Source organism: Branchiostoma belcheri, unplaced genomic scaffold (genome assembly GCF_001625305.1).
Source record: "Branchiostoma belcheri isolate BF01 breed outbred unplaced genomic scaffold, Haploidv18h27 scaffold202, whole genome shotgun sequence".
Classification (NCBI taxonomy): Eukaryota; Metazoa; Chordata; class Leptocardii; order Amphioxiformes; family Branchiostomatidae; genus Branchiostoma; species Branchiostoma belcheri.
The window spans coordinates 358,011-378,010 of NW_017803514.1; the positions used below are offsets into that span (position 1 = coordinate 358,011).

At 46.7% G+C, this 20,000-nt stretch overlaps 1 protein-coding gene across 1 annotated transcript; it reads right to left on the minus strand.

The window, feature by feature from the left end:
* Positions 1-67: 67 nt before the first annotated feature.
* On the minus strand, positions 68-16,730 carry LOC109469434 (bis(5'-adenosyl)-triphosphatase enpp4-like). The gene is made up of 6 exons (XM_019767950.1): positions 16,555-16,730; positions 9,391-10,208; positions 8,508-8,644; positions 4,668-4,855; positions 2,986-3,207; positions 68-2,179 (listed from the first exon to the last, which is right to left on the minus strand). Exons 2-6 carry the CDS (start codon positions 10,096-10,098, stop codon positions 1,938-1,940), a joined length of 1,497 nt encoding a protein of 498 aa, XP_019623509.1. The 5' UTR covers positions 10,099-10,208; positions 16,555-16,730; the 3' UTR covers positions 68-1,937.
* Between the last annotated feature and the right edge of the window lie 3,270 nt (positions 16,731-20,000).

Below are 20,000 nucleotides of genomic sequence, written 5' to 3' on the forward strand. Positions count from 1 at the left end.
TTTAAAGCAGCCAAAATCATATGTTGTATTTTTCAAAAACTTAAGCAAAAAAGTTGCTGAACTCAACACAGTGCCAGATTCTTTATTGCACAAGAATGTTAATCACAGAAAAGGTTTGCATGTGTGTGTAGAGCAGCTGCGACTGAAAATCATAACAAGCTCACAGTTTCCGTGACCTGGATTCTACTCTTAGCGTCTAACAAAAGTTAGCAGGTTATGTGAATACACACAATCATGAATAGCAGAGTCGACAATGTTCTACTACCTTTACTCCAGCTAACTGTGGGAATAGCTTGTGTCATATACTGATATGTTTTACTAGACTTACTCTTGAATATACACGAGATTTGTGACGTCAAAAATAGATCATTAACGTCCATACAGAGAGAATTACTCACAAGGTCACCTTGAAGACTTCAAGGTCATACGACACCACAACTTCCAACCGTTACACAACTTTACGTTACAAGTTCGGGACGTGGCGTGATTGTCACATTCTGACACATACTGCCGACCGGTGTACGATTAAACAGGGAGAACTAAAGTTACAACCATGCTGGTGCCTGGTGGAGTGCCGAGGCTGTACGTGTAAGTAACTAAAGTTACAACCATGCTTGTGCCTGGTGGAGTGCCGAGGCTGTACGTGTAAGTAACTAAAGTTACAACCATGCTTGTGCCTGGTGGAGTACCGAGGCTGTACGTGTAAGTAACTAAAGTTACAACCATGCTTGTGCCTGGTGGCGTGCCCAGGCTGTACGTGTAAGTAACTAAAGTTACAACCATGCTTGTGCCTGGTGGAGTGCCGAGGCTGTACGTGAAAGTAACTAAAGTTACAACCATGCTGGTGCCTGGTGGAGTGCCGAGGCTGTACGTGTAAGTAACTAAAGTTACAACCATGCTTGTGCCTGGTGGAGTGCCGAGGCTGTACGTGTAAGTAACTAAAGTTACAACCATGCTGGTGCCTGGTGGAGTGCCGAGGCTGTACGTGTAAGTAACTAAAGTTACAACTATGCTGGCGCCTGGTGGAGTGCCGAGGCTGTACGTGTAAGTAACTAAAGTTACAACTATGCTGGCGCCTGGTGGAGTGCCGAGGCTGTACGTGTAAGTAACTAAAGTTACAACTATGCTAGCGCCTGGTGGAGTGCCGAGGCTGTACGTGTAAGTAACTAAAGTTACAACCGGTTAACCATGCTTGTGCCTGGTGGCGTGCCGAGGCTGTAGTGTATATCGAGGTAGCCTGGAGTCCAGCCTCCCTAGCGGATGTTGGCGAGCGGACTAAAGTTAAACAAGGCTGGACGCCAGGCTATATCGATGTTCCTGGGGGAAATATTATATCCAAACTGCATAGGAGAGGGGAAATCACGTGACCTGTGACTGACAGGGTGTTACTGAGAGTGAGGCTTTGGGTGTGTCACCTCCATGGTCTCATACCGACGTTTTTATACACCATCCTCGTCTAAAAGCAGCCCACACTAACAATAGTGGTGGTCACAAAATGATTGCACAAATGTAACAAATGCAGAGGAACAGACGAATTCAAACTTTCTCAAACCTCCAGGTTGCTTTCGTCACAAGTTGCCTACGTCATATCCGTCTGCCTTTAGAAGCGCCCTAGTACGTCCGACGTCATGTCCGGTTAGAACTACGGTACGTCCGACGTCATGTCCGGTTCGAACTACGGTACGTCCGACGTCATGTCCGGTTAGAACTACGGTACGTCCGACGTCATGTCCGGTTAGAACTACGGTACGACGTCATGTTATGTTATTAAACCCGTTCCAGTGTGGACGGGTATGACGTACGCCCCTGTGACGTTATTAGCAATAAGGTGGTTTGGGAAAGGCTGTAATGTCTATCGGTAGTTCTGACATTACTAATGCCTATCGACAGTTCTGATCAGTTATTGCGTCCCTCCGTGGCCGTGCTCCTGTCCGTAGTTATTGCGTCCCGTATCCGTGCTCCTGTCCGTACCCAGCCTTCTGGTTCTTCAGGTTCAACTGCTGTTCCTGCTGTTCATAAGGAACGCCGCCCCCCACGCCCTGCTGCGGGTTGGTCTCGTCCAGGTTGACGTACTCGCCCACGATTGGCTCCTCCTTCTGCCCGTAGTGACGTTGCCAGTAGTAGTAGCCTCCGGCCATCAGCGCCACCACCAGAAGCAGCGTGCAGAACACCGCAATACCTGCGGGAGGGACAACAATAACGTAACGTTACATCACATAACAACAGGCGTTACGTTACGTTACATAACAACAGGCGTCACGTAAAGTAGCCTCCGGCCATCAGCGCCACCACCAGAAGCAGCGTGCAAAACACGGCAATACCTAAGGAACAACAATAACGTTACGTTACATTATATAACAGCAAGCGTCACGGGACGTAACGTAACTACAGGCGCCACCACCAGCAGCGTGCAGAACACTGCGACTCCTAAGGGACAACAGGCGGTACGTTACGTTACGTTACGTTACGTTACATAACAACAGGCGTCACGTCAGGCGCCACCACGAGAAGCAGCGTGCAGACCACTGCAATACCTATGAGAGGGACAACCAGCGGTACGTTACGTCATGTTACAACAGGCGATACGTCACGTCACGTAGCAACAGGCGTCACGTTAAGTAGCGTCACGTAAAACACTGCAATACCTGCGGAATACGCACGAGGTCGTTCCACGTCACAATCACATTACAGACCACATACTGCATGGCAAATTTGCATTTGTATGTAATTGTAATGACGGTATCGTGGCATACGTATGCTAATGTACAAATGAGCACAAAACAACCGTACAGACACAGCTACAGATAACTCTACCTGAGATAGCAGGGTACAAGTGTGCGTGGGCGAGGGACAGCAGGATAAGACAAGTTCAAGCAAGAGAAGATATAAGGTAAGAATTAAGGGCCTAATATAAAGAGAGGAAGAGGGGGTAGATGGTTCCTGCAGGAAGTTAAAATCAAGCCGAGCATGCCCGTATAGTAGTACCTGTCCCTTTTGACGCCATGGAGTCATAGTCGAACAGAATGTGTTTGACGGTCTCCAGCGAGCCGTTGTTGGGTCTGGGCGGGATGTCTAAAATCTTGCACATCAGCGGGTACAGGTCAACATTGCAGAACGGTTTAGAGGTCAGACCCTCCTCGAACGCAGGGCCGAAGGCGATGAAAAACGCGCTCATCTTGATGATGCTGTTGTTGTAACCATGGTTACCTGCCGGATAAACACAAACAATAAACAAAGAAAATGAAGGTCAGAATCTCACACCAAGTTAAGTTCACTCTGCATTGAAAGTGGGCTTGTTTCAGACCTGACAGTATGGAACACCGACAGATGAACTTCCAAGCTCAATGCAGTATGGCCTATAAGTCATAAAGAGATACCAAAATCTGTGAAAGAATAAGGATAATAAGGTCATATATTGATTTTTGATTGTTTGTGTGTTGTTCTTGTTCATGTTACTGTAAGCTCCTAGAGAAATTGTTTGTTTGTTTACCTTTGATAGTAAACGCGTTTTGAGTGAAGTTCTGCGCGTAGGAAGGGACTTGTTTGTTTGTTTACCTTTAATGGTAAACGCGTTCTGTGTAAAGTTCTGCACGATGCTCGGCATGATGGAGGGGACTTGTTTGTTTGTTTGATGGTTGTTTTGTTTTTTTTACCTTTGATTTTATTTATTTATTTATTTCATCTCAAGACGGCTGGGTAGCCCCAATTCAGCTTGTATCAGCTGTTTTCCAAGGGGGCCCAGCAAAATTACACAGGACATTGTAACATACAGTAAGACAACATACAGTAAACATAAAAGTCCGATTCGTCAAAACAGAGTCGTAGTCCAATACTCAAAGTCCTATCCGTTCAAGGTCAAAAGCACGAAAATCAAAGAATGGAGGTCAGAGGTCAGGTTTCATATGACATATGTTTCAAGCCTGCTTTAAACTGAGATAGTGTACTGTAGGTACATGTCTTAGGTCTGCTGGAAGTGTATTGAAGTGTGTCGTGCCTCGGAAAGCAAATGTGCGGTGACCAGCTGTAGTTGTGTAGTTAGGTTTGTGCAGTAGTGAAGTCTGTCTGGTGTTGTAGTTGTGTAGCCGGTGGTTATGTACAAATGTGGCATCCAAGTATGTTGGGACAAGCCCGTTGATACATTTAAAAACCATGACACAAATGTGGTCCTTTCTCCGTTGGGTCAGGTATTTCCAGTTGAGTCTGGTGTGCAGGTCCTGGACACTGGATCTTTGTTGCATCCGTAGGACGACCCTGGCAGCTCTGTTCTGGAGAACTTGTAGTTGCCGCTGTTTGGTGGTGCTGCAGTTATCCCACACAGTGTCCAAATAGTCGAACAGTGGTAAAATCAAAGAACAGTAAAACATGCTAGCAATGTTGACAGTAGACAGTTGACAGATAGTAAACGCGTTCTGTGTAAAGTTCTGCACGATGCTCCAGCCGTCGTCAGCCACAGCGATGATCGGCATGATGAAAGGGACTTGTTTGTCTGTATGATGGTTGTTTGTTTGTTTGTTTACCTTTGATAGTGAACGCGTTCTGTGTAAAGTTCTGCACGATGCTCCAGCCGTCGTCAGCCACGGCGATGATCAGCATGATGAAAGGGACTTGTTTGTTTGTGAGATTGTTGTTTGTTTGTTTGTGTGATGTTTGTTTGTTTGTTTATTTACCTTTAATGGTGAACGCGTTCTGAGTAAAGTTCTGCACGATGCTCCAGCCGTCGTCAGCCACAGCGATGATCGGCATGATGCGGCGGTTGTTTCTGTAGTGCCACTGCTTCGGGATGTCTTTCTTCTTAAACACCTTCATCCGGACGCGCGCACTGCGCAGCTTCTTGTAGATCAGCTCCTCCTTTCCTGCAGGAACAGGCAGATTGGGAATTTATTAGTTCGGCTTACAACAGCCAGGGTTGCCCAACTTACAACAGCCAGGGTTACCCAACTTACAACAGCCAGGGTTGCCCAACTTACAACAGCCAGGGTTGCCCAACTTACAACAGCCAGGGTTGCCTAACTTACAACAGCCAGGGTTGCCCAACTTACAACAGCCAGGGTTGCCCAACTTACAACAGCCAGGGTTGCCCAACTTAAAACAGCCAGGGCTGCCCAACTTACAACAGCCATGCAGGGTTGCCCAACTAGACTGTTGTTAAGGGTCATCCATGGGAGGAAATAGAAACACGAATACAACAACGGTACACGGTCTAAATTTACAACTGCACAGGGACAGAGAGACTCAGTATTTGTGACGTTAAAGATTTCCCAGAGAACAGGGAAAAATCTGTGCTGTAAAAACAGAACTAGCGGTGGGTACTGAGCACAGAAGAGAGGTTCCCGTCTGTATATTGTAGTATGTGCCAGCTCTATGTTTTAAAGATAGTCGCTTTACAGTAGCACAGTACAAGCTACAAGTTTCATTACAAGCTTCAGTAGAAGCCCTTTCACTACAAGCCATTTCACTACAAGCCCTTTCATTACAAGCCCTTTCACTACAAGCCATTTCACAACAATCCCTTTCACTACAAACCCTTTCACAACAAACCCTTTCACTACAAGCCCTTGCACTACAGGCCCTTTCACTACAAGCCCTTTCACTGCATGCACTTTCACAACAAACCCTTTCACTACAAACCCTTTCACAACAACAAACCCTTTCACGACAAGCCCTTTCAGTACAAGCCCTTTCAGTACAAGCCATTTCACTACAAGCCCTTTCACTACAAGCCCTTTCACTACAAGCCCTTTCACTACAAACCCTTTCACTACAAGCAATTTCACTACAACTTAGTACAAGCCCTTTCACTACAAGCCGTTTCACTACAAGCCGTTTCACTACAAGCCCTTTCACTACAAGCCCTTTCACTACAAGCCCGTTCACTACAAGCCCTTTCACTACAAGCCCTTTCACTACAAGCCCTTTCACTACAAGCCCTTTCACTACAAGCCCTTTCACTACAAGCCCTTTCACTACAAGCCCGTGTTGCAGATGCCCTTGACCCGTGAGTGGGACAGACTTGGAGGCGCACCATCAACCATAGAGTTATTCCGCCTGATCGGTCAGGACCCTTATCATATACAAATTCCATATCGGGGATGTGCGTCGCTTTACTAACTGCGGCAGTGGCATCATGTTCTACCGGCCGGGTGGGATGGAACTCATTTAATATTTAAATAATATAAGACGTTGTAACGGGAATAAGCTAAAATGAAGAGGTAATTTCAAACACGTAGATGTAGTTTGACAGTTGACTCAGTTGTCTAGCCATTGGTCATTTTAAACACGTAGATGTAGTTTGACAGTTGNTTACGAATCACTGCAACTTTGGTTACCCAATGCCCCAATTTGGCATACCCGGAAGTGACTTAAACGTTCGACTGCATGCAAGCCGAAACCTAGTCGAAACTCCGTATGACCTACGTGGAAACTCAAATTATTTTCACCCCAAATACACCAATTCTTACATTGTTTATCTGACATTTCCAACTCAGATTACCTGCCGCGCCGTACGGAAGGATGCTGTTCAACCCCATTGTCGAATGGAATCGCCCGCACAGTGGGCGTGGCGCGCGCGCGGAATGCTGGTCACCCATTGGTCGCCGCTAGGCTCTGTGGATGCGAAATTGATGTAGGCCCCCCCCCCCGTTACAATCCAGGCCTTGTTACACTTACGGTAACGCAATCCGCGTTTTACCGCCCGTAGCATTGCCATCGGTACGCTGCTCTGCATGGGAAGCAGTCACATGAATCTCACCTCAAGTATAATAAACGGCCCCGTCCCTGCTTTGTTTTCCGGCAGCGTCGCCCGCAGCCAGCTCCATGATTTATCCCCTTATATCATTTCCCGTTACAGATTAGTGATAAGCAGCGCGCGGTGCATGGCGCTGCCTGCGAACCGCGTCCCGGCTTGTTGGGTAGCAGCGGGGGGCGGCATGAAATACTGGTGAGACTCCGCTACTGTACAACCCCCCCATTACCCGCGCTCACACACACATGACTACGGGGTTCTGTGCAGGGAAGATAGGCGGTTATAGCGCAGTTGGGCGGGACATGATGACAGGGTTAGTGTTAGGGCTGTGAGGGGAAGATAGCCGGTTATAGCGCAGTTGGGCGGGATAATTAGAGGGTTGTTGTTAGGGCTGTGCAGGAAAGATAGCTGGTTATGGTGCGGTTTGGGAGGGACATGATTACGGGGTTAGTGTTAGGGCTGTGCACGGAAGATAGCCGGTTATACTTATAGCGCGGTTGGGCGGCGCGCTAACAACTGTAGGGTGTGATAACGACCGTCTACTGAGAGTGCAATCATGGAGACATCATCGTCCCTCAGCTGCAACCAATCATCATCATCGTCCCTCAGCTGCAACCAATCATCATCATCGTCCCTCAGCTACACCCAATCAGCCGGGCCTGAACACCATCTTTACCCGACACTTCCCATTCACGGCGATATTTCTCACGTACAGCATGCTTTAGGCTAGCAGAGAAGCACAACAATAGTGGCAGGCATAGGGCCATACTGCTGCACGCTTAGGACCATAGGGCACTACTGCTGCAGGCTTAGGACCATAGGGCACTACTGCTGCACGCTTAGGACCATAGGGCACTACTGCTGCAGGCTTAGGACCATAGGGCACTACTGCTGCAGGCGTAGGGTCATAGGGCACTACTGCTGCAGGCTTAGGACCATAGGGCACTGCTGCTGCAGGCTTAGGGCGGGCACTACTACTGCAGGCTTAGGACCATAGGGCACTACTGCTGCAGGCTTAGGCCCATAGGGCACTACTGCTGCAGGCTTAGGCCCATAGGGCACTACTGCTGCAGGCTTAGGCCCATAGGCCACTACTGCTGCAGGCTTAGGACCATAGGGCACTACTACTGCTGCAGGCTTAGGACCATAGGGCACTGCTGCTGCAGGCTTAGGACCATAGGGCACTACTGATGCAGGCTTAGGACCATAGGGCACTACTGCTGCAGGCTTAGGACCATAGGGCACTACTGATGCAGGCATAGGACCATAGGGCACTACTGCTGCAGGCTTAGGACCATAGGGCACTACTGATGCAGGCTTAGGACCATAGGGCACTACTGCTGCAGGCTTAGGACCATAGGGCACTACTGCTGCTGGCTTAGGACCATAGGGCACTACTGCTGCAGCCTTAGGACCATAGGGCACTACTACTGCAGGCTTAGGACCATAGGGCACTACTGATGCACGCTTAGGACCATAGGGCACTCACTGCTGCACACCGGCGACTCGCCAGTCACTGCGATATTTCTCAGGTCCAGCATGCTTTAGGCTTAGCAGGGATACATAACGCTATAAGACACTACATGTACTGCTACAGACTTAGCAGGGATGCACAACGCTATAAGACACTACATGTGCTGCTACAGGCTTAGCAGGGATGCACAACGCTATAAGACACTACATGTACTGCTACAGGCTTAGCACAACGCGAAAGTCTTCTATGTTGCGTTAATGCCACTTTAATGTTACAAATCGGAAGCTGACCTTTTTGGGCAGTATGGCTGAGACGGGCGAGTCGTCCACCCAGATGTACCACTCCGGCTTTATGTATCTGTTCAACTCGATCACGCGCGTTGGGGACACCTCCACCATGCCGTGGTCACTCGTCAGGATAATGTTTACCTAATAAACAAACAAACAAACAAGCAATAAACACTTTCACAACACTTCCACCATGCCGTAGCCACTGGTCAGGATTATTTTTACCTAATAAACAAACAAATAAACAAACAAACAATCAAACAAACAATCAACTATTTCACAACACTTCCACCATGCCGTGGTCACTCGTCAGGATGATGTTTACCTATTAAACAAACAAACAAACAATAAACAATTTCACAACACCTCCACCATGCCGTGGTCACTCGTCAGGATGATGTTTACCTAACAAAAAACAAACAATAAACAAACAATAAACACTTGTCGTACAGATCCACCTCCTTCAACGTGGAGACCAGGTAGCCCACGGGCTGTTTTGTTAGGAAGAATGTGTTACAAACAGATATTTGTTAGAAAGTTTCTGCCTACCTTGTCATACAGATCCACCTCCTTCAGCGCGGAGACGAGGTAGCACACGGTGCTGTTTTGTTATAACTGATTTGGAAGAGAGATACTTATGTTATTAAGTTAGAGAGAAATTTTTTGCCCACCTTGTCGTACAGATCCACCTCCTTCAGCGCGGAAACCAGGTAGCTGTTTTGTTAGAAGGGATGAGGTACAGACAGATATTTGTTAGAACGTTACCTTATCGTACAGATCCACCTCCTTGAGCGCGGAGACCAGGTAGCCCACGGCGCTGTTTTGTTATAACTAATTAGGAAGAGAGATAATTATGTTATTAAGTTAGAAGGAAAGTTTTTGCTGACCTTATCGTAGAGATCCACCTCCTTGAGCGCGGAGACCAGGTAGCCCACGATGTCGTCTATCATCATAATGGCGTCGTCCACCTGGCGGGAGTCGGGCCCGTACAGATGCCCGGACCGGTCCGGCTCCTCGAAGAACACGAGTCCCAAGTTCATGGGCTTCTCGTCGTCCATGAGCCACGTGACGACGGCGTCTATCCTGTCTGTGTAGGGGATGCTCCTGTTGTAGGGTCCTGTGGAGTAGGTGGGCAGGCGGCCGCCGTACTTCACATCCCCGCCGGGCCAGTTCACCACGCCGCTGTACCGCCCGTCAGAACGCTCGTTACTGATCCAGATCGGCTCCACGCGCCCGTCCCCGTCCCACCACTTCGGGTCCGAGCTGTTCATCCAGAAAATCTCGCGGTATTTCGGGTCATACATCTTGTTGGAGACGACGCCGTGACTCTCCTCCCACAGACCCGTGACCATGGTCATGTGGTTCGGGTCGGTTTTCGTGGCGAAGGTGGACTTCATGTACTTGGCGCGCACGCCCTTGTTAATGGCAAAGTCGAAGTTTGGCTTGAGCAGCGGCCGGTCCAAGTAGTCATACCGGAACCCGTCAAACGACAGCAGCAGCAGCTTGGGCGCGTCGCTGATCACACTGGGCATGCGTATACTCTGCGCGCCGCTCAGCAGGGCGGCTGCCAGGAACACAAAGTCTAGCGTTGCCATGGCAACTGGAGGGGAGAGCAGGAACCCGGAAGTGACGACTGGAGGAGAGAGCGGGAACCCGGAAGTGACGTTATCGGGACGTCTTCATCAAAGCGGCGGCGGAAATCACCCTGGGAAAATGAAAATCAATTTTATTATCTTATCTTGAAAGTTCATCTGTGTTGGTAGAAGTCATTATGCAGCAAGATTAAACTGTAATTTCCAACACAAGAAATTGTTCATTCCTTGACAAAGACTGGAGTTGTACAGTCGAAAATTTGGGTGAGTCCAATTTCTTGTGTTGGAAATTACAGTTTAATCTTGCTGCATAACAATTTTATTATCGACTATATTTCTGAAAACGACATACACAGAAATATGAACATTAATTTGATGTAACCGAGTCTAATATTTTAGATGAAGTCGCGTCCCTCTCATTTAACATTGTGACATTTGTAAGTAAATGGTAGCAGGACCCGGATCCTAAAGTACTGCCATGGTAGACACCAGTCAGGAACAACAACTAATCTCCAAGCAGATCCTAGGGTGGCAAAAAGACAGTATCAAATTGGCCAGGAAGTATTCATTCGCCAGATAGGGTCCATACGCCACGTATATTGGACCCTCTCTGGCGAATTGATACTGACTGGCCAATTTTATAATGTATTTTTGCCACCCTAGGATCTGCTTGGAGATTAAACAGAACAGAGACAGAAAAACAGTAACTCGATCTTGCTGATTCCATTTTTACCGCCTTGCCTCAGGACATTCTGACATTTGGATGAGCGGAATAATTACGGAAAGCGAATTTCTGATGAGCTTGTAACGACAAGGGTATTCAAGGTCATTCAAGGTCATCCCAGCGTAATCCCCCCGCTTCACGCGGCTCATCAATCATCAGTCCTCCCACACATGCGCATAAATTAACTACGCAGGCCTTATAAGGATACCTTCATATTCAGCACTGCAAACTACATGGTGTTGGTGGTGGGAGTGGGGTGGGGGGTTGGGTACATGTGGCCGCGCCATCTTTGATGTCTGATAACGTCTGAACGGCTCGCGTTAGAACCACCAAACCTGGTAACTTTCTTGAATTAGACGTGGCAGAAATTTCATCTGAGTTGAGTTAATGGCTTTTTTTGTGTTGCCATGGCAAAAGGTTTCTGACACGCATTTTTTGGAAATATCAGTATTACAAATTTTGGTAAGAAACTTTTCACATTTTAAATTTAGTTAAATGTGCTTTCTAACATTAATGACATTTTATGACATTTGAACAATCCTTTATTGATAAGGAACTATAGAGTGGTTATTTGTGACGTTGGGATCAGCTGCTGCGGGAAACCTCAGCTCGCGTTCCGTGCACACATGTGACGTCAATGGGAAGCTATCCCATAAATCATCGCGCTCCCGGGGGACAGGCTGCTGGAAAAGGTCACGCTTGTTCTCGCCTTTTCCCGCGAGACTTGCCCTAACGACTTGGGTGTAATAACTCGTAAATGTGGGAGGATGTCCGGTGCAGCGGCCGTGAAATACCGGCCGGCATGTTTAGCGAGCTGTGAGATACCGGACGGCCGGACGGTCTAATTGCCTCCTCCCGGGTTTATTGCCAGCAGCAGGTTGCTATGGTCAGGCCGGTTGCCATAGTTACTGCCGGGTTGCCATAGTTACTGAGCGGAAGATGAATGTACTTCCGGGCAGATGCTGACAAGATCACCCAAGATGCAGTAGGAGAGCTCCTCACGGAGGCGGCAGAAATAGAAACGGCCCATCCGCATTTCCGGGAATTTACAAGGATGCAGCTTCTGAAGTAAAGATAACAGGGGAATGGACAGTAAAGGAATGATTAAAGTAGAGCCTAAGTAAGGTCCAGAAACACATTTTAGAAGGCTGCAAAAAAGAAAAGAAAAAAAAAACAATTCATGCCAATTCCTGAGACATTTTTTTTCGTTTTTAGTTGTACTTCCTTGCTGTAAACGTTAGACTGCGGGGAAACATATATTATACATTCATCAGTATGCAGGTGACGCTGTGGTAATACTAACGGAACGCGGCGGGCCGACTGATATTAATGTAATCAGCGTATCGCACCTGACAGTCAGATAAATATCCCAGAAGCGAGAAGAAACCCAGTGTCCTAGTGCGTACTGCCTGTGCCTGTGTATGTTGATATGTGAGATACTGGCGGATGCCCAGTATATATATATAGCACCTGACAGTCGGGTGAATATCCCAGAAGCGTCCCAGTGTGTCTGTCCACATGTAGATGTGTATGTTTGTTCACGCGTGACCCGTGCTTACAATAGATGAAGGGATAAACAAGGCCGATATAATACAGCCTTCCTCCATTCAGCACCACGTGAATGGCCCCGCTCCCGAGGGGAATCAGCCGGGGGAGGACGCGTCAGAGATGAGGGATTTATTGATCCGCACATATCGGACGCTATTGTGCGGGGGTGTTGCTGCGGATTGGAGTGGGAAGAGTTAGATAATGCCGTAATTTAGCTCATTGATGGGGAAGAACTAGACAGAAAATTGGTTTCTCATGACTAATGAACACAATCCTCTCAACGGGCCTAAAGCTACAGTCATCAGGGACAAAGGTCACATCTAACCTGACACGTGCTTCAACCTATGACCTGCCTTGACCTGTGACCTGACCTGAAGATATTTAATAATGCACTTTCATCTTATATATGCATATAAAAGATAAAAGATGACGGCTTTGTCATCTCCGCCCCGGTAATCCTCGGCTAACGTCGGGACATCTCGGTTAATCCTCGGCTAATGTCGGAACAAATCGGGAGGCTGCGTACGGCAGACTGACCAGAGAGAGGCTGGGAGATCCTGGTTCTATATATGCGGGGCAGAAACGGCCTGTTTGACATACTCTCCAAGCAGAGGTTGTGGGAAATGATCGTTAGCTTTTTATATATGGTCCTTTTTTTGTCGCTACTCCCACCCACCTTGGGTCGCGCATGGACCCTCTCTAGCCATTGGATACTGCCTGGCCAATTTGATACGCTATTTTTGAGACCCTAGGATCTGCTTGGAGATTATGTTTGATACGCTATTTTTGAGACCCTAGGATCTGCTTGGAGATTGTGTTTGATACGCTATTTTTGAGACCCTAGGATCTGCTTGGAGATTATGTTTGATACGCTATTTTTGAGACCCTAGGATCTGCTTGGAGATTATGTTTGACAGACAAGATGAGTCATCATCAGCACAGATAGGATCAGCATGCTGACGTCACACCTCCATAACCGCGGGCCGCGGATTTTCTGAATGGAGGCGGTGACGTCATGACATTCCCTGGTCCTTAATGAATTATTGATTCGGTGCCGCTGCGAGGCGCGGCGAAATAAGAATGGAATTGTTACACCCGGAATAATTGATTTGTTGATTCGCTGATTACAGAAATTGCGTCTAGTACCGCATAATAGCATGGAGAGTGTAATTGGAACAATCAAATCGCAATGTTCAAGTCCATAAAAATGGATTCTTTCAGCGATATCAATTATCGTATAGAGGGTTTCAGAGGTTTAAATTATCATAGAGGGTTTCAGAGGTTTAAATTATCATAGAGGGTTTCAGAGGTTTAAATTATCATATAGAGGGTTTCAGAGGTTTAAATTATCATAGAGGGTTTCATATGTTTAAATTATCATAGAGGGTTTCATAGGTTTAAATTATCATAGAGGGTTTCATATGTTTAAATTATCATAGAGGGTTTCAGAGGTTTAAATTATCATAGAGGGTTTCAGAGGTTTAAATTATCATAGAGAGGGTTTCATAGAGGGTTTTAGAGGTTTAAATTATCATAGAGAGGGTTTCAGAGGTTTAAATTATCATAGAGGGTTTCAGAGGTTTAAATTATCATAGAGGGTTTCATAGGTTTAAATTATCATAGAGGGTTTCAGAGGTTTAAATTATCATAGAGAGGGTTTCAGAGGTTTAAATTATCATAGAGGGTTTCAGAGGTTTAAATTATCATAGAGGGTTTCATAGGTTTAAATCATCATAGAGGGTTTCATAGGTTTAAATTATCATAGAGGGTTTCAGAGGTTTAAATTATCATAGACGGTTTCAGAGGTTTAAACCAAATCAGAAGAGAGCCTCACATCATTGAATGTGCGGGGGTCTGTATAGCTTACTAATGAAAGTAAGTCAGACTGTATTATTATAACGAGTGTCCCATATATAATGTATATAAAGAGAGTGGGGTTTTGCTATATGCTATAAGCCTCTGCGTGCAAGCCAGACGAAATATTGCCGTATCGTATGTATGTAAGACAGAACGTTGGTTATACAGAGCAGCAAGTATGTATACATGCAAGGAAGAACGGTGATTATATACTGAGTATACAGACCTAGCATGCACGTATGTATGCATGTAAGACAGAACGGTAAATAGGACACAGACCTAGCTGCGCGTATACAGTACAGAGCGGTATCCAGAGTATACAGACCTAGCAGCGCGTATACAGAACGGTATACAGAGTATACAGACCTAGCAGCGCGTATACAGAACGGTATACAGAGTATACAGACCTAGCAGTGCGTATTCAGTACAGAACGGTATACAGAGTATACAGACCTAGCAGCGCGTATACAGAACGGTATACAGAGTATACAGACCTAGCAGCGCGTATACAGAACGGTATACAGAGTACTAGTATACAGACCTAGCAGCGCGTATACAGAACGGTATACAGAGTGTACAGACCTAGCAGCACGTATACAGAACGGTATACAGAGTATACAGACCTAGCAGCGCGTATACAGAACGGTATACAGAGTATACAGACCTAGCAGCGCGTATTCAGTACAGAACGGTATACAGAGTATACAGACATAGCAGCGCGTATTCAGTACAGAACGGTATACAGAGTATACAGACCTAGCAGCGCGTATTCAGTACAGAACGGTACACAAAGTATACGGACCTAGCAGCGCGTATACAGAACGGTATACAGAGTATACAGACCTAGCAGCGCGTATTCAGTACAGAACGGTATACAGAGTATACAGACATAGCAGCGCGTATTCAGTACAGAACGGTATACAGAGTATACAGACCTAGCAGCGCGTATACAGAACAGTATACAGAGTACTAGTATACAGACCTAGCAGCGCGTATACAGAACGGTATACAGAGTGTACAGACCTAGCAGCGCGTATACAGAACGGTATACAGAGTATACAGACCTAGCAGCGCGTATACAGAACGGTATACAGAGTATACAGACCTAGCAGCGCGTATTCAGTACAGAACGGTATACAGAGTATACAGACATAGCAGCGCGTATTCAGTACAGAACGGTATACAGAGTATACAGACATAGCAGCGCGTATTCAGTACAGAACGGTATACAGAGTATACGGACCTAGCAGCGCGTATACAGAACGGTATACAGAGTATACAGACATAGCAGCGCGTATTCAGTACAGAACGGTATACAGAGTATACAGACCTAGCAGCGCGTATACAGAACGGTATACAGAGTACTAGTATACAGACCTAGCAGCGCGTATACAGAACGGTATACAGAGTATACAGACCTAGCAGCGCGTATACAGAACGGTATACAGAGTATACAGACCTAGCAGCGCGTATACAGAACGGTATACAGAGTATACAGACCTAGCAGCGCGTATACAGAACGGTATACAGAGTATACAGACCTAGCAGCCCGTCCCATCCCGTGAAGTGTCATGTTAAAATCTGCGCGAGGTGAAGAGCACTCTGACTGCACGAATAGAGCGTTTTCCCGACTCCTACATTTGCTCACGGGTACATCCCCGGCTCGCATATTATGTATGAATATTATTTTATCAAATCTGCGTCCTGAATAATGTTGACATTCTTGGCAGCCGTTTATCCCATAGATGCTTATGTTTGGGTGTTACGAGGCTCACATTGTGGGGGGACATTGTCGTAATATTTTCAGACAAAATTTAAGCGCCTTGTGTCGCTATTGCGAGTTGCACGCATAAATTTACAGATAGTAGCGGATGGGAAATCTCGGGAGATATTTCTGCGGAGTTTGTGTAGGAGCTTTCCGCTGCAGCTCGCCTGCAGCATACTAATGATACCTGCGGCCTCACCCCAGAGACGCGACATTACCGCTTTATAAAGGCGCTCCAAAGCAGGTTATATCTCTATAAACATCCCTTTAACGTGTATTGTCACCCGAACAATGACAGTACACCCACTTGCGTCACGCATTCTGCTATTCTGACCGTGCCGTTATCTAGTCAATACGCCGTGTATATAGAACAAATCGCCCAAAGTCACAGGAACATTTTTCTGCGGCAGAGAGAAGCCGAAATGTCAGCCTAATAACCTCCGATAGGATCGGCTGCTCTTTAAAATTTCATGACGGGGCAAATTGGAGAAGGCTTTTAAGTGAATTCTGGCTGTAATCTGGCGACGCAGGTTTAATTCTGAAGAAGGTAAGATGAAGGACGTACCTTTGTTGGCGTGTTGCTGTCCGGCGGCGAGGATTGAGGTATTCCGGCAGGAGCAGGCAGCAATGCCGCAGGAGGACGGAAATGCCGCGGGAAGGTGTGAGAACCGAGGCGGGCTGCAACAACTGACGGATCCCGGATCCGCCCATGCGTGCAAACACAGGCGGCCCGGGTCACGTGCGCGCATCCTAATGTGGCCGCCCGGCCTCTAATGTAGCCGTTCTAATGTAGCAGTTCTTATGTAGCAGTTCTTATGTAGCTATTAGGGCGTTCTGATGTAACCGTTCTCATGTAGCAGTTCTCATGTAGCAGTTCTTATGTAGCAGTTCTTATGTAGCCGTTCTTATATAGCTATTAGGGCGTTCTGATGTAGCAGTTCTGATGTAACAGTTCTCATGTAGCAGTTCTTATGTAGCAGTTCTTATATAGCAGTTCTTATATAGCAGTTCTTATGTAGCAGTTCTTATGTAGCTATTAGGGCGTCCTCATGTAGCCGTTCTCATGTAGCAGTTCTCGTGTAGCCGTTCTCATGCTAGTAGCAGTTCTTATAATGTAGCAGTTCTTATGTAGCAGTTCTTATATAGCAGTTCTTATGTAGCTATTAGGGCGTCCTCATGTAGCCGTTCTCATGTAGCCGTTCTAATGTAGCAGTTCTTATGTAGCAGTTCTCATGTAGCAGTTCTTATATAGCAGTTCTTATGTAGCAGTTCTTATGTAGCTATTAGGGCGTCCTCATGTAGCCGTTCTCATGTAGCAGTTCTTAAATGTAGAAGTTCTTATGTAGCAGTTCTTATGTAGCTATTAGGGCGTTCTGATGTAGCAGTTCTCATGTAGCAGTTCTTATGTAGCGGTTCTTATATAGCAGTTCTTATTAGCTATTAGGGCATTCTGATGTAGCAGTTCTGATGTAGCAGTTCTGATGTAGCAGTTCTTATGTAGCAGTTCTTATATAGCAGTTCTTATGTAGCTATTAGGGCGTTCTGATGTAGCAGTTCTCATGTAGCAGTTCTCATGTAGCAGTTCTTATGTAGCAGTTCTTATATAGCAGCTATTTAATAGGGCGTTCTGATGTAGCAGTTCTCATGTAGCAGTTCTCTTGTAGCAGTTCTTATGTAGCTATTAGGGCATTCTGATGTAGCAGTCCTCATGTAGCAGTTCTCATGTAGCAGTTCTTATGTAGCAGTTCTTATATAGCAGCTATTTAATAGGGCGTTCTGATGTAGCAGTTCTCATGTAGCAGTTCTCTTGTAGCAGTTCTTATGTAGCTATTAGGGCGTTCTGATGTAGCCGTTCTCATGTAGCAGTTCTCATGTAGCAGTTCCTATATAGCTATTAGGGCGTTCTCATGTAGTAGTTCTGATGTAGCAATTCTGATGTAGCAGTTCTTATGTAGCTATTACGGCGTTCTCATGCATATATGTAGCAGTTCTTATGTAGCTATTAGGGCGTTCTAATGTAGCACTTCTGATGTAGCCGTTCTTGTGTAGCTATTAGGACGATCTCATGTAGCAGTTCTGATGCAGTAGCCGTTCTCGAATAGCAGTTCTCGTGTAGCTATTAGGGCGTTATCAAAATACATTACGGGACATCCAATACGTCATGAGCACAAACGACAATGTAAGAGGCGTCCGTAACGGAGCCTGCTGTGGAGACTAGAAACTGTCCCGTACCTGCCAAATAAGGGCATGGAGGCCGTGGCGGAGCCTGCTGTGGAGACTAGAAACTGTCCCGTACCTGCCAATAAGGGCATGGAGCCGTGGCGAGCCTGCTGTGCCTGTGGAGACTAGAAACTGTCCCGTACCTGCCAAATAAGGGCATGGAGGCCGTGGCGGAGCCTGCTGTGGAGACTAGGGACTGTCCCGTACCTAACAAATAAGGGCATGGAGAAAAAAAGAAAACGCCTGGGTCATTCTGTCCGCTAACACGGAATGTATGAATGCTGTAGGCCGGTTATCATGTCCGCTATCACGGAATGTATGAATGCTGTAGGTTATCATGTCCGCTAACACGGAATGTATGAATGCTGTAGGCCGGTTATCATGTCCGCTAACACGGAATGTATGAATGCTGTAGGCCGGTTATCATGTCCGCTAACACGGAATGTATGAATGCTGTAGGCCGGTTATCATGTCCGCTACTCGACGGAATGTATGGATTCCTGTTCCCCGGTTATCCTGTCCGCTAACACGGAATGTATGAATGCTGTAGGCCGGTTATCATGTCCGCTAACACGGAATGTATGAATGCTGTAGGTTATCATGTCCGCTAACACGGAATGTATGGATGTTATGGGAAGTCAAGCCCGACTTTGAAGTGCCCGAGACGCCCAGAAGGTATCTCCCGGCAGTTTCCGTTTCCGAGTGCACAAATCTCCAGGCTGGCAGGTTTACGTTCCGAAAGACTAAGAAGGTTATCTTAGGGCCTTGACGGCTGGGATTTCCCCCGGTGTGTATTGATGGGATGGGAAGGGATTACATAGGCGTGCACCGAGACAAGACAGATTGGTTCACTGTCGCCTGGAATCAATATGGTTCCCGTAAAAACCTTCAGTCGCCAGGTGCTATAAGGGCCCGGGTGGGTACAACACCATCTATAAGCCGGTACTGTAGCAAAGGGATGGACACAACACCGTCTATAAGCCGGCAACAAAAGACAGCCGTACGTGTTTGTGTTTGTGCTCATGTTTTTAGTATCTGTATAGCCGGTATAACCGCCTTTCGGCGTAATACACCAGCTTCTGTATCTTTATAGCCGGTATAACAGTCCGGAAAAATCAACGTTCTCTGAAAATTGTGGTTTAGAGTTTATTGAGCTGCCCGCTGTCTCTTTTAGCTGCCCACCCGAGGCTGAGGGTGTCAGCTATTACTCCAGGAAAGGATGAAGTACATAAAACATTACAATTCATCAACACACAATTACATAAAGTTTCACCACATAATTATCTTGATTGAAGAAACAACGGAAAATATGTAAAATTGGAACATACTCGGGAAACCACCCTTCCATGAAATCGCCATCAGCTCAAAACCAACATTCTCGGAAAAACAGCATTTTCTGAAAATAACTAAAAATCAATCTTGTCGGAACATCAACATTTCCGAAAACTCCGCTACGACTCTGAAACGCTTTGGAGCAGTATTGCTGTCCGGAACGCTTTGGGGCATTGCTGTCCATTGCTGTTCCGAACGCTTTGGGGCATTGCTGTCCAATGCTGTTCCGAACGCTTTGGAGCATTGCTGTCCCATTGCTGTACGGAACGCTTTGGGGCATTGCTGTCCCATTGCTGTTCCGAACGCTTTGGGGCATTGCTGTCCATTGCTGTTCCGAACGCTTTGGGGCATTGCTGTCCATTGCTGTTCCGAACGCTTTGGAGCATTGCTGTCCCATTGCTGTCCGGAACGCTTTGGGGCATTGCTGTCCATTGCTGTCCCATTGCTGTCCGGAACGCT